The sequence below is a fragment of the Scardinius erythrophthalmus genome, assembly GCF_964197995.2.
Source record: "Scardinius erythrophthalmus genome assembly, chromosome: 6".
NCBI lineage: Eukaryota > Metazoa > Chordata > Actinopteri > Cypriniformes > Leuciscidae > Scardinius > Scardinius erythrophthalmus.
In genome coordinates this window covers 37303002-37316518 of record NC_138226.1, presented here as the reverse complement: position 1 = coordinate 37316518, position 13517 = coordinate 37303002, and the positions used below count along the sequence as shown (strand labels likewise).

The following is a 13517-nucleotide window of genomic DNA, read 5'->3' as shown; positions in this document are numbered from 1 at the left end:
AAAGCGCTATATAAATGAAGATGACTTGACATCCTCAGTTGAACAGATCACGCAATTCTACCCCAGTAGTATAATGGCCTATGTCAAGAGTGTGACTTAGGCCGTTTTATTTTGCCTAAGTCGAAAGACAATGAGACTTAGGCAATTTTACAAGCTTTTCAAGATCGCAGTTGCATCAAGAAGAACAAAGATCTACTCAACCTCTGAAGTTAGGTTCAGTTTTTTGTGTTTTCTGAGAAACCTGAAAAAATGACTTGGGCAATTATTTTAGGAAGGTGACGATATGGCAATTTATCTGTTTAATAAAATACCTTAATCACCTGTTCAGTAATAAAAACGGCATCTCCACGTCGCTTTTACATGTCAAATCCCTCAGTTCTCACCACCTCCGAAAAGCCATGTCGATGTTAATTCTTGTTTTATTACAATCTCTGTCACATTCACTTTTTGACAGGAGACACTCTTCTGTTCTGCGTTATTTTTAAACGGGTGATTCCCAGAGTTTCTAGACTTAGCTGCTCCATGTCAACAGTTTCACTAGTTTTGACTAAAGATGTTCGATTCTTGAACAAATCATTCTTTTGAGCCAGTTCTCTAATCGAACTGAATCGAACTTTAATTTTGGGTTGATGACGCAAGACGCACAGCTGAAGTAGCACATCCGACTCAAAAGGAACTAGGGCTGCACGATTAATCGCAACTAACATGGAAATCGTGCTTAAACCGAATTGGATTATTGCGATTATGAGATCACAAAGGCTGTGATTATTATGCACAGGTTGTCAGTGAAGCACGGCTCAGCACGGCATGGATCAGTAGTAAATGCTGCTCCATCTGAAAACACTGAGTTTGAGTCGCTTATAACGTGCATTTGAAAAAGCAATACGCGTCAAACATCTTTCCAAACATAAGCATTTATGAACCTCTTGTCTAACAAAAGACAACATTTAATAAATCAATCAAAGCGTTACAATATTCTGTTTATTCAGCTACAGTGTTCATAGTATGATGCCCATAAGGATTTCCTGGAATGACGTGTGTTATCTACTTCTGTGGCAGGACATATTTGGCGTGTCTATGTGAAAGCGCCCTCTGTTGTTCAGATGGGTGTGTGTGTGTGTGTGTGTGTGTGTGAGACGCCCTCTGGTGTTCAGATGGAGCAGCATTTACTACCGATCAGCGGTGCTGCACTGACAAGCTGTGCATAAAATAATTGCAGCATTTGCCAAATCGCGTGTGGTTTCATTTTGATGAATCGTGCAGCCCTAAAAAGAACCGACTGAGCCAGTTCAACTGATTGTTGAAGTTGGCAGAGGATTACCGATGATTCTAATGAGGGAGTTGAAGATACTATGCAAACCTGAGGCATAGTTTATTTATTTTCCATGCAGATTATATTTTAAATTGTTAAAGGAGAACTCCGGTCAATTTTAACATTGAGCTCATTTTTTTGTACATATGGAGTGCTGTCAATACAGAGAACAACGACAAAAATTGGTGTTGCCTACACCGAGTTATTCTATTTTTAAAATTTGCACCCTGTTGACTTCAATAGGGCAAGTACTAAACCTGCTTTTAGCCTCATAACATCCTTGATGTGTCATTACAAGTGCACAGAAAATGTGAGTGATTCCTTCTGAGTGAACACGAGTGGATCTGACTGTAGTAGATGTGAAAGAAATGTATAAAAATGATGTTATTTAAGCCAGCGCAAATACCTTTGTTTACATCCTGTTTTCGGGTGAAGTCCAAAGTAGTCGATTGCCGAGTTCACGCGCGTGATCATAGGTACTAAACCTATGCGCGTGAACTCGGCAATCGACTACTTTGGACTTCACCCGAAAACAGGATGTAAACAAAGGTATTTGCGCTGGCTTAAATAACATCATTTTTATACATTTCTTTCACATCTACTACAGTCAGATCCACTCGTGTTCACTCAGAAGGAATCACTCACATTTTCTGTGCACTTGTAATGACACATCAAGGATGTTAAGAAGCTAAAAGGTTTAGTACTTGCCCTATTGAAGTCAACAGGGTGCAAATTTTAAAAATAGAATAACTTGGTGTAGGCAACACCGATTTTTGTCGTTGTTCTCTGTATTGACAGCACTCCAAATGTACAAAAAAATGAGCTCAATGTTAAAATTGACCGGAGTTCTCCTTTAAGTGAAATCAAGCATCAATATATCTGTAATGTGTGCTTTAATTGTGAAACTTTTAGGAAATTTATCCAAGATGTCGGTGAATACTGTTCATCCATATCCAAAATCCGAACTGAAGAAACTGAACCGAAGAAACTGACCACAAACACCCTTAAAATGATAGTTCACCCAAAAATGAAAATTAGCCCATGATTTACTTACCCTCAAGTCATCCTAGGTGCATATGACATTCTTCTTTCAGACATTAATTATACACAATCAGAGTTATATTAAAAACAAAAAATGTCAGTGCTTTATAATGGCAGTGAATGGCTGTTTCTGTTTTGAAGTCCATCTATCCATCATGAAAGTGCATCTATCCATCATTAATGAACTCCACACGGCTCTGGGGGTTTAATAAAGGTCTTCTGAAGCGAAGTGGTGCGTTTGTGTAAGAAAAATATTCATATTTAAAACTTTATAAAGTTAAATAACTAGCTTCCAGCCAAACAAACATGGATTGCATTTAAGTCTAAGCGCAACTTGTGCGAGTAATGCGACGTACTGCTGTGCTGATATTTACGCTACGCCATGATGTACACTACTTCTGACGTCATAAGTTGCGTAAGTTGCCCTATAGGCGTAAGTAGACTGCGTATGGCAGTTTGGCCGGAAGCTAGAATTTTACTTCGTAAGATGTTAAATATGAATATTTTTCTTACACAAACTCATTGCTTTGCTTCAGAAGGCCTTTATTAACCCCCCAGAGCTGTGTGGAGCACTTTTATGATGGATAGATACACTTTTATGGTTTTCAAAACAGAAACGGCCATCCACTGGCTGCCATTATACTGTAAAGCTCGGAAGCGTCAGGGTGTTTATTAATATAACTCGTATTGTATTCGTCTGAAAGAAGAATGACTGTAGGCTATTTCTGCGTCTAACCTACGGCGTATCCTCTACTATGCTGTAGGCAATGCGTTGGTTTTCATTTATACTTCTGTGTCGTTGTCCGCGTTGACGTGCAATTGGGTGATTCTTAGACTATGGGCACATGTACTTTGGTCATATTTTTAAAAATACATATAATTTTGGACAAATTCCTCTTTCTTTTTCAAACTAACAATAAAACCTCCTTAAAAACTTTTTACTACCTTTCTATTATGATTTTTTCATACTTTTCAACCTCTTTATAGGTGTCAAAATCACTGTTTTCTCCTTGTCGCACACCCAGGATTTTTAACTTCAACAATGAAAATACAGTTTAAAAATATGACTTATCTGGTAACTATTAATATACTAAATTAAGCACTAATAAAATAATTAAAATACATTATAGTATTTAATGTGAGACCACCATCAATATTACTTTTATACAAAATATAGCTGTCGCACAGTATTGGTGTCATTTCCACCACAACACTGTAATGTCCCTTTAAAATGTTTGTGTGAAAGATTGTTTAGGTGGTTTCTATGGAAATGTTAAGAGACATCAGAGCACATGTTGGACATGGAGGCAATTTTAAAATTTCATCAAGAACAAAAGAAGAAAAATCAAGGTAAATATTGCTTGATCAGTTAATATAATTATTCGACGTCATTTCCAAAGATGCTGTACCTTAAGGGTGTTTTTAAAAAGTTAACATTTTTAAGTTAAATAAGAGTATTTTGCATACATGAAATGCTAAGTATTAATTCAAAGCTGATCAGTGAAGCTATCTTCCATTTTTTCACACAAAACTACAGAAATGTCATTTCCACCACAGTCATTTCCACCACACTGCCCTCTGTGGTGGAAATGACAGCATGTGGTGGAAACATGCTGTACCTTCAAGGGTGTTTTTAAAAAGTTAATTTTTTTTTAAGTTAAATAAGATTATTTTGCATACATGAAATGCTAAGTATTAATTCAAAGCTAATCAGTGAAGCCATCTTCCATTTTTTCACACAAAACTACAGAAATGTAATTTCCACCACAGTCATTTCCACCACACTGCCCTCTGTGGTGGAAATGACAGCATGTGGTGGAAACATGCTGTACCTTCAAGGGTGTTTTTAAAAAGTTATTTTTTTTTAAGTTAAATAAGATTATTTTGCATACATGAAATGCTAAGTATTAATTCAAAGCTAATCAGTGAAGCCATCTTCCATTTTTTCACAAAAAACTACAGAAATGTCTTTTCCACCACACTGCCCTCTGTGGTGGAGATGACAGCATGTGGTGGAAATGACATTTATGGTTACAAAGTACAATTGATATGGATTGCAAGAGTAGATTTGTGTAATACTTTTTATATTATAAAATTATAATAAATTACAATACTTTTTATATTTATATTTGTGACATTGCCTTGCCATCAGTTGTGTCAGTTATTTACTGTATGCACTGTAACCGTTCATTTGTGAGACAAATCAGTTGTATACATCAAACTCAGCACTGCACTAAAAACAGTTGTGGTTATATTTAATGACTTTGTGAATTGAGTTTACTGAGTGTGATGAGTTTAAGAGTTTTTCTAATAAATATCACTGTTTATCTACATTCACGTTAATTCATTGTCATTTCCACCACCACCCTGTCATTTCCATCACCACACACATTTTTAAAAAATATTTCAAAAGTTCTCATCACACATTAAAAATGTATCCACAATTTAAGAGATCATGCTCCACTTAATATAAAAAATCAAGTTATTAATTTTCTAATAAGCTCTTGCCAATATTAAATTTCAGAATGTTACATGTGTACATTTCACCATTTGGTCTTTAGGGCAGTTAATTTATCTCATTGACAAATGTATAATTATTGTACATTGTGGAAAAACTGATAAAACTAGTTACAAAAATGATCTTAGACAATTCTTGAGTGGCATAAGTTATTCTGTGTTTAAATTACAGCTGTATATTGAGATGTGGTGGAAATGACATTTGTTCATTGCAGGTCGGAGAAAATGTAAAATATTAACAATTTCTCTTGTAATCTAAGTTTATCCTCTTACAGACCTTAAAACTATATAGACAAATTATTTAAACTTATGAGACTGTGTTACGTGACTTTTGAACAAGTTTTTTTTAATTCAACTTCACATGCCTAAAAGCCCCTAGTTGAAGAAACGCCCAATTACACATACAGAGGGAGCATGTGAAACCCGAGGGAGGGGTTCTAGCCAAAAGCACTTGCGGTCCGCGTAGAATTGACACATTGTTACATTAAAATAAGATTTATTATTTATGAGAAATTTCATATTTCTTAATGGGATTGTAGACATCCTGAAAAATAGGCGCTTCAAGTTGATTAAACTCTGTAACAAGTAATAACTGGCCCATCCGTTGAGGCAACTGCAATACTCTCACACTAGATGGCGCTGTGGTGTCAAAACTATAAATTCAAGGTCTCTTTACAATTCTGCAACAGTAATGTAAAGCATTAGGGTGCACATTTTATAAAACTAAATGAGACTTGTTAAAACATGTCTTGGATTAAAGATCTAAATAGGATCTTGATGTGTGTGTGCTCGCTAATAACATTTTCTGTGTTTGAAGAGTTGAACTATGAAAATAAAATAAATATTATTTTTTAGTAATATGATCAAACTTGATATTTACACGTGATAAACATACTCTCCGATAATGATACAAATTTATCACACACAAAATGTTGCCCTGGCAGAGTATTATTTTGGTGCTCTGGCAGAGATATGACCCCTTCTCATTATAGCAAAATATAACGTTTTGTATTGAAATCAGTTGTATTGTTACATTTTCAGTATGATGGTGATCAGTATTGGGGACAATGGAAATTAATGTTTTGTTTTGTTTTCTTTCTTAAGAAAAGTGCAAAATAATTTCCCTGACACCTTTTTATTTATTTATTTAGAAGTTAAAAATATGTTTCAACATTTAAACAATCCTACAAATATGAGGGAAAAGCAATAAAATATGCAAAATAAAGGTCAAAGCTAACAATTCACCTTAAACAAATCATGTATTTATTTATTTTCCTTTTATATCATTCTAGATGGGCAGAAACGTTTCCTAATTGACAAAGCACGTATAAACCCAGTATTGAGAGGACCTGTTAACACAACATATGAGCACACGTAAGTTCAGCTCCTGTCTGGGTCACAGCAAAATCCTGATTTGAAACGGGTGGCATCACTCTGCCACTCAGTACAATGTCTTCTCTGTGTTCTGTCCCTGTGTGGCATATATGGAGTTTAAGAACATTGCTTCCTTCATCTGGCTCACAGACAAATTTAGCTACATCTGTCCTGCAACAGAGATTTGATTCTTCCTCCTTTATTTTTGGCATTTTATAAGTCCTTATAGTGCACTTGGGGCTCCGAGGGTCTCTCTCAGCGTCTTAGGTTTCAGCAGCTGTGGACTGCCTCTTTTCTCTTTTGTATGAAGTCTGGTCTATCCTGCCGCATTTGGAGTTCAGAAGAATGCTTTAAAACTCAAGTGTCTTAAAGTACAGAAAGTATTTAGATTTTCCCACATTTACCCATGCAGTCTGACACAGTGCCATCATTGCTGAGATGATGGCTCTAATGATGAAATGATTGTTGTAAAGGTAGCTGGCAAATGGTGTAGCCACCTATGACTATTCACTATTAACAGATGAATGCATAAATGTACAGGCTTCCTCTTCTGGGAGACTGATCAACATCCATGGGTATTTAGCGTTACAAAAGAAGCAACTGTGAGATATGGCCTAGAGACATAATTATGAAAAAAAAAAGCCGCAATTGCCTTATTTTATTTTATTTTATTTTATTTCATTATAATTTTTTTTTATTAATTAATTTATTTTATTTTAATAAAAAAACATGACACAGATTAATAATAAAATAAATAAAATTAAATAAAATATTAAATAAAAAAGCTGTCTTAGGTTTAATTTATTTATGTAACTTTTTAACTCTTGTTTTGTGCAGTTTTAATTCCCCCTGAGAAAGTATTTTTCTTGTTTGTTAGCTATTCTTTAACCTTCTTTAATGTTATTGTTCGCAGAAAAAAAAAAAAAATTAAAGTGAGCAAAGAGAACTCGAAGAGAAATTGAATTGTATTAATCTTATTTGTGTATGTTATAAATTGGAAATAAATTATTAATTCAAGGGATTGTTTACAAGGACAGGGACTTTTTTAGGACTTTTCTCAGTCTAGCAGCCACGCCTCCCAAACGAGCTCATGTTTTATGCATGAGCACAGCCTTCGCTGTAATAGGATTGGTAGATCCGCTTGCGGGGCGGAGTTGAAGCGACAGCGCCTGTAGTTGTCCGCTGAAGTGCGTTTCAGAGACTGAATCATGAAGAACAGAAAAGCTCACTGGGAGTGGTGCGGACATTGTGCAATATGCGAATAGGACACGTTATGTGCGCTCTTGTTGCCTGTGTGGAGTTATAATGCAGCTGCTCACAGACCCTGCTGCTGACCTCCATGAAGTGTTCAAGCTCAGATAAAGTCGGACAGACACTGTAAACGGATACTGGGAACACATACAGGACAAACCCGCAGAATAAGAGTGTGATTGTAATACTGGAGGAGAGATGGGGAACGCTGGGAGTATGAACCAACACACGGACCCCCGAGGACACCACATGCCCCTCAAACTGCCCATGCCCGAGCCGGCGGAGCTGGAGGAGAGATTTGCGCTCGTTCTGGTCTGTAATAATGATCTTAAAGATTATCAGACAAACAACCAGAAAGAAATATTGGCTTTCAGATTTAACTTTCCTTCTATTCTATTCTATTCTATTCTATTCTATTCTATTCTATTCTATTCTATTCTATTCTATTCTATTCTATTAACATAGTTGTTATTTTATGTATTTACAATCAAAAGTAGGCTATATGGATCCGTCTTGTAGACATATAGAGAAGTTTACTTTGCCATTGTATTTTTTTTTTTGGTTCTATTCTATTTTATTCTAAACTTGGTAGTAGTTGTACTTTTTTTTTTTTTTTCAATCAAAAGTATATGGATCCGTTTGGTATACATATAGAGATGTTTACTTTGCCATTATACTGTTTGCTGTTATTCTATTTTATATTATTAGCCTATATTCTAAACTTGGTAGTAGTTCTTTTATTTATTTTCTTTCAAAATGACATGGATCCGTTTTTTAGACATATAGAGATGTTTACTTTGCTATCTTGGTTTGCTGCTATTCTATTCTATTCTATTCATTCTATTCTATTCTATTCTATTAGTCATATAACTGGCCTTGGACGGTTCCATGGTAGAGTGATATCAGATGGTAATACAACAGTACTTGAATTTAATTATCATATTCATATACCATAGTATTATTTACTGGCACTTCAAAGACTACCATGGTACTGCGTTTATACAATTTCCAAAAAGCTGTGGCACTTTTTGGTAACTTTTTTGTTTGTGTGGTAATGTTTGATATTCAGGTGTGTCTGTCTGGGTTACTTTGAAATATGTTCAGTAACCTATTATAAATAACTTAATCTTGGATGATAGAGCAAAAGCAGAATACTTGTGTTTATTATTATTTCAGTTTAATGTCATTTCATTCATGAATGTGTTAATAATGGCCCTGTCTTAGGGGCTGAAAGTGCTGCTGAGGGACCTTATGTAAAATCTTTTTTTTTATTTTTTTTTAAGATATTTTGTCCTGAGTTGTCTAGATTGGTTGTCTTTCTTCTGTCTTGGGAAAGTTTGCTTATCACACACTTCCAATACTTTCCAGAGAATAAAATGTCCATTTGTCTAATACAAATAAGTTTGTTATTTAATATGAATTATTAAATGGCCATTGTCAAGACAGATTACACCTTCATGTCATAATTTGTTTAAACTCTGGCATCATGTGCCTCTGTCTAGAACAGCAGTTTCTCTACTCACCCAGTTCTTTTAGCATAATGCTGACTGGAATATGGCACAGGAAATGGTGTCATGAAGTTAGAATCTACAATCCTTTGACTGAAGAATGCAAGGAATGTATTCGATTAGTATGCAGCTACCTGAAGTGTGCTGTGTGTTGAGTTCTGGCCATCTGCTAGGCCTGGTTTTATGGGGACATATAAATGTAGGTCAGACCTAATGCTTCACTAAACACTAGACAAACCCTTTCAATTAACGCACACTCTCACACTCACTATTCAGAGTGGAGTTTTCTTCAAGGAAAGCAGCTAGTTCAGTCAGTCCCTAAGAATAGGGAGTTGGTTCAGCCTCTTTTTTTTACAGGCCCTCAGGCTGTGGCTATTTTACCAATTGAGGAGGTCAAACGATTAGTTACCAAACTACTCGTTTGGCCACCTCCTCCTCTCTCTGAGTCTGTAACTGTCTTTATTTGTGGATGTTTAATAGTAGTCACAGTGTTCTTGTCATGTCATTGCTCCGAGTCACGGGCAGATGAATCCTGGTCTGTCATGGCTGACGTCACTGTCTGCTTAGAGCAGATTGGAAGCTCTTATTCCTAATCTTTGGGTTTTAGATCACCTGCCTCTCATGGTCTTATTGTTTTGACTAGCTATTATGATCTGTTCCTTATGAATAATAACCTTTTTTTGTGTGTGTGGAACTATTGGTAACAGTACAATATAAAGTTATAGTAATATGTGCATCATTCACTCAAAAAAAAAAAAAAAAGAAAAAAAAAATCAACCTAAAAATGTTAATGCTAAAGTTAAATATATTACATTTAGAGATAATGTAGAGCCAGATGGTCATTATTGCAAAATAAGATGTAAGGGTTCACTATAGTAACTATGATATTTTCGTATAGGTAATATCAGTCATATCGGTATCGGTCCGATAAGAAAATGTGGCTGATATATTATAACTGATAAATAATGTAATATTTCCTTCAGCTGAGACACTTCAGATGTGCACTGTTCTCCATGATTGGAATCAATTAAAAAAAGGAACATAGAGTTAAGTGCAACATGTGCAGCGCAAGTCTGTCATATAGACTACATACAATTATAATGAGAACATCATTCTAATGGTGTGCTAGCAACATGATGAGACTTTTGATTTTGTAATCAGGCTCTCAAAATTAAATACAAATTTGAATCTAGATTTATCGGCCAATATTTCGGCTATCGGTTTTCAAATTTTTTTGTGCTTTTAACAATAGGCTATAGATTGTTTCAAAGCAGCTTTACAGTCATAATAGGAAATTAAAGTAACAGAGATTGTTTTGTCTTTACACCAGCTCTAGAATAAAATTATTGTCAAGCTAAAGGTAGTTTTTGATTGATTCACTGCAAAAGATTGCAAAGATCATTAATTATTAACTTAGGGGCTGCTAACACGACACCATTTTAACTGAAAACAGAAAGTATATCCAACATAACACATACAGTACACAGTACACTCATATAAAGTGATATGGCAAATCTCAACTTGATTGTTTATATTGTTGCATATTTGAAACCACATTATTGCCCAACGATTTATTTAAAGTTGGATATATAGTACATCTAGCATATAGTGCACTCACATAAAGCAATATATACTATATAGCAAATATTGGCTCTGTGATTGTTTATATAAAATGTATACTAAATAACTGCAGAGTGATATGCAAATTTGGAAATAAGTATATCTTATTCCACATTATTAGTATATATTTTTCCACATACGTACATTATACTCACGCAAGGTTTTAACTGATAGAAGTTCACTCCTAGATCTTTTTGTCAATAAAAAAATAATACAGAGTATTTTTTGTGTTAATGGTTTATGGGCTCTTTTTATTCGAATGAAGGTAAAATTTCTAACCTGTACATTTTCTACAATTTAAATCAGTACATTTGAATTTATGAAGATTTTAAAAGGCCATTTCATGTTTTTATGCTTAACTGATTATAAAACAGCCTTTTGAAAAGCCCTCATGTACAGTCAAACTATCAGCAATATAGAGCGCACGTCTCCCTGAGAAAAGTGTCCTGTCAGAGACTGGCGGGCGCACATAGGGATGATGCGTTTTTTTCTTGGCTGAGGCATTAGGAACACTTTAGCACGGTAATCACAGCTTTGAGTGGTATTTATTGCTATTAAAGCCCTGGTGTGTGCCAATCCACGGTCTCTTCCAGTACTTGCCTTACTGAGTGAGAAAGATCCTTTTAACGACCGACTTCTGCTTGAGTGCTGCTTTCATCCACAGGTCATTCTGAGAGGAAAATATGATGATTAGTAGATAGAAGAAGAGGGTCTGATCTTTAAATTCTGGGGGCCACAAGCCAGGATTTGCACTGCAATTTCCACTGGGTTCAAGTTGATCAATTACAACAAATACAACTCTTAATTATAACTATTTGTGCAGTTGCTGTATATAGATAGAGTACAACTTAGTGCACACAGACTAATACCTAGAATACAACTGGACATTTACATGTTTTAGCCCTGCAATAAGCCAAGTGGAGAAATGTATATACATTAAGCTAGTGTTTAGCAATCTTTTGGAGCTAAACTGTCATTTCTGCAACAGTTACATAAAGTTCAAGTAAGTGCATGCTAGTTTGGGCAGCACAGGTGATATTTCTTAAACTGCTTTTATGATGCTTCTTACAAGCTCTCAGACTTCATAAGTAGCTGTTTGCTGTTCTTAGCTTGCTTTATGATGGAAAGATGTTTTGGGTCCAACTGGGTCAGAACGATTTTCAGCCCGTAATGTTTCGTGGTGTTGGCACTTTTTTATTCCAATAGTTAGTTCCTGACATTAGTCAGAGATTCTGTGTATGTTTAAGGTTCTTTTAGGTCAAACTTTGATTTTGGCTAAAAGTTTGTTGAAAATGTTCAATCAAATCCAAATCCACCCCAGGAGGTCAAAAAAATAGTTTTTTATAACTTGTCTAATTCTGTCTAAAATGCAGATTTCAACCCAAAATTGTGTGCTAGAAATATGCATTAAATAAACACCAGAATTAAATATACAAAATGTTCAAATTAAAAATTAGTCAATAAAAAATCATCAGAATGATTGTGGTCAAAGTGGTCATGAAGACCTTGATTTGTGTTTGAGCTAAACTTTGCATGACCGTGGGGCTGCGTTAGAAAACTTAAAAATGCTGCCTTTGAAAGATGCATTCCAAGGTAGGAAGGCATCAAGGCCTGTCCGAAATCCGAATCCAATGTTATCTTAACTTCCTCTCTTCTGAGATTCCTTCATCTGATTGATTTTTGAAGGCAGCATAGATGTATCCTTCGCTGCCTTTGCGATCCTTCAATCCTGTGCTTTCCATTCTGACAGTTGAGCTAAAAAATGAAGTATAAGGATAAAATGAAAGTTGTGGTTGGTGGTCAGTTTGTGTGTAAATGTATGTTTTTAACCAAAGTTTTCCACTTTTGATGTCATTTCGAGTGAGAAATTACTATTGTAGAAATTAAATATTTGCTTAGTTATTTTGCTGTAGATCATTAAACCATTACATTGCCTCGGAAGTCTGTCCGAAATCAGTTTCCTGAGGAACCTTCATGCTCAAATGCTGCCTACAAAGTCATTGCCTGATAAGTCAGCGTGGCAACTGCCTAAGTTTTCAGACACTGCCTGGGTCTCCAGTAGCTGGTTTAATCCAGTAGCTGGATAATACAGTGAAGGCAGTGTCTAGCTAATATTCATTAAGAAAATCTCCTTATTCTTGTTGCATGGATCATGCTGCAATACTGTTTTGGAATCAAATGTCACAAGAACACACTGGCCATGTCCCAAATGGCACCCTAAACACTCGCGGTCTTCCTACGAGTCCGCAGTTTCTTTGGCCAAACGAGCTCGCGAGCACTCTTCTGAAACCTAAAATGACAAATGGGACACCCTTCCTAACACACCCATGGACTTAACGGTCACGCGCACGCGGCAGCCATTGTAAGTCCACAAGACCGAAAGTGCATATGAAGTGTGCCATTTGGGACAGGGCCAATATATGACCTTGGCCATGACAATGAGGCTGTCTGCTGTTTGCCTTTGGTTTTGTTCTGAAAGTTGTGTCTTTTGTATGTGTAATGTTTTTGATGTCAAAATATTTTCTCTTATCCCAGTGTATCACGTCCAGAGACAACTATAAGTAAGTCATTCACAGGTCTGGTGGAACAAATGGGCATGGTGTTATTAATTAACAGGTATAGTCCCTCACTAAACTCACTCCATTAGTCAAATTTGCTGCGTTGGGTTGGTTTGGATGTTTTGATAGTGCCACAGTGTTTGATAGTGCCACAATTTTCAGAGGAAATAAACCTATGACTTAATTATACAGTAGTTGCTAATTGCACTGGAATAGTAGAAAATATTGAAACATTGTAAAACTACACACTTCACTTTTTATCCATTTCCAGTCACATTTTTTATTAACAGAAATTCAATAATTGTACTGAGTTTAGTTGGTACTGTATCTTGCTGC

At 35.6% G+C, this 13517-nt stretch overlaps 1 protein-coding gene across 6 annotated transcripts in view; it reads left to right on the top strand.

Annotated features, from left to right (window-relative positions):
• The first annotated feature begins 7436 nt into the window (after positions 1-7436).
• The window catches only part of fmnl2a (formin-like 2a), a 103362-nt gene continuing 97281 nt past the window's right edge, over positions 7437-13517 (top strand). For 5 of the 6 annotated variants that reach the window (XM_081367581.1, XM_081367579.1, XM_081367582.1 and 2 more), the window contains exon 1: positions 7441-7807. In XM_081367581.1, the coding sequence (XP_081223707.1) occupies positions 7694-7807 (114 nt within the window). In that variant the 5' untranslated portion in view covers positions 7441-7693. Of the gene's footprint in view, positions 7808-13517 lie in introns of all 6 variants that reach the window. The other variant, XM_081367584.1, reaches the window with a different exon arrangement.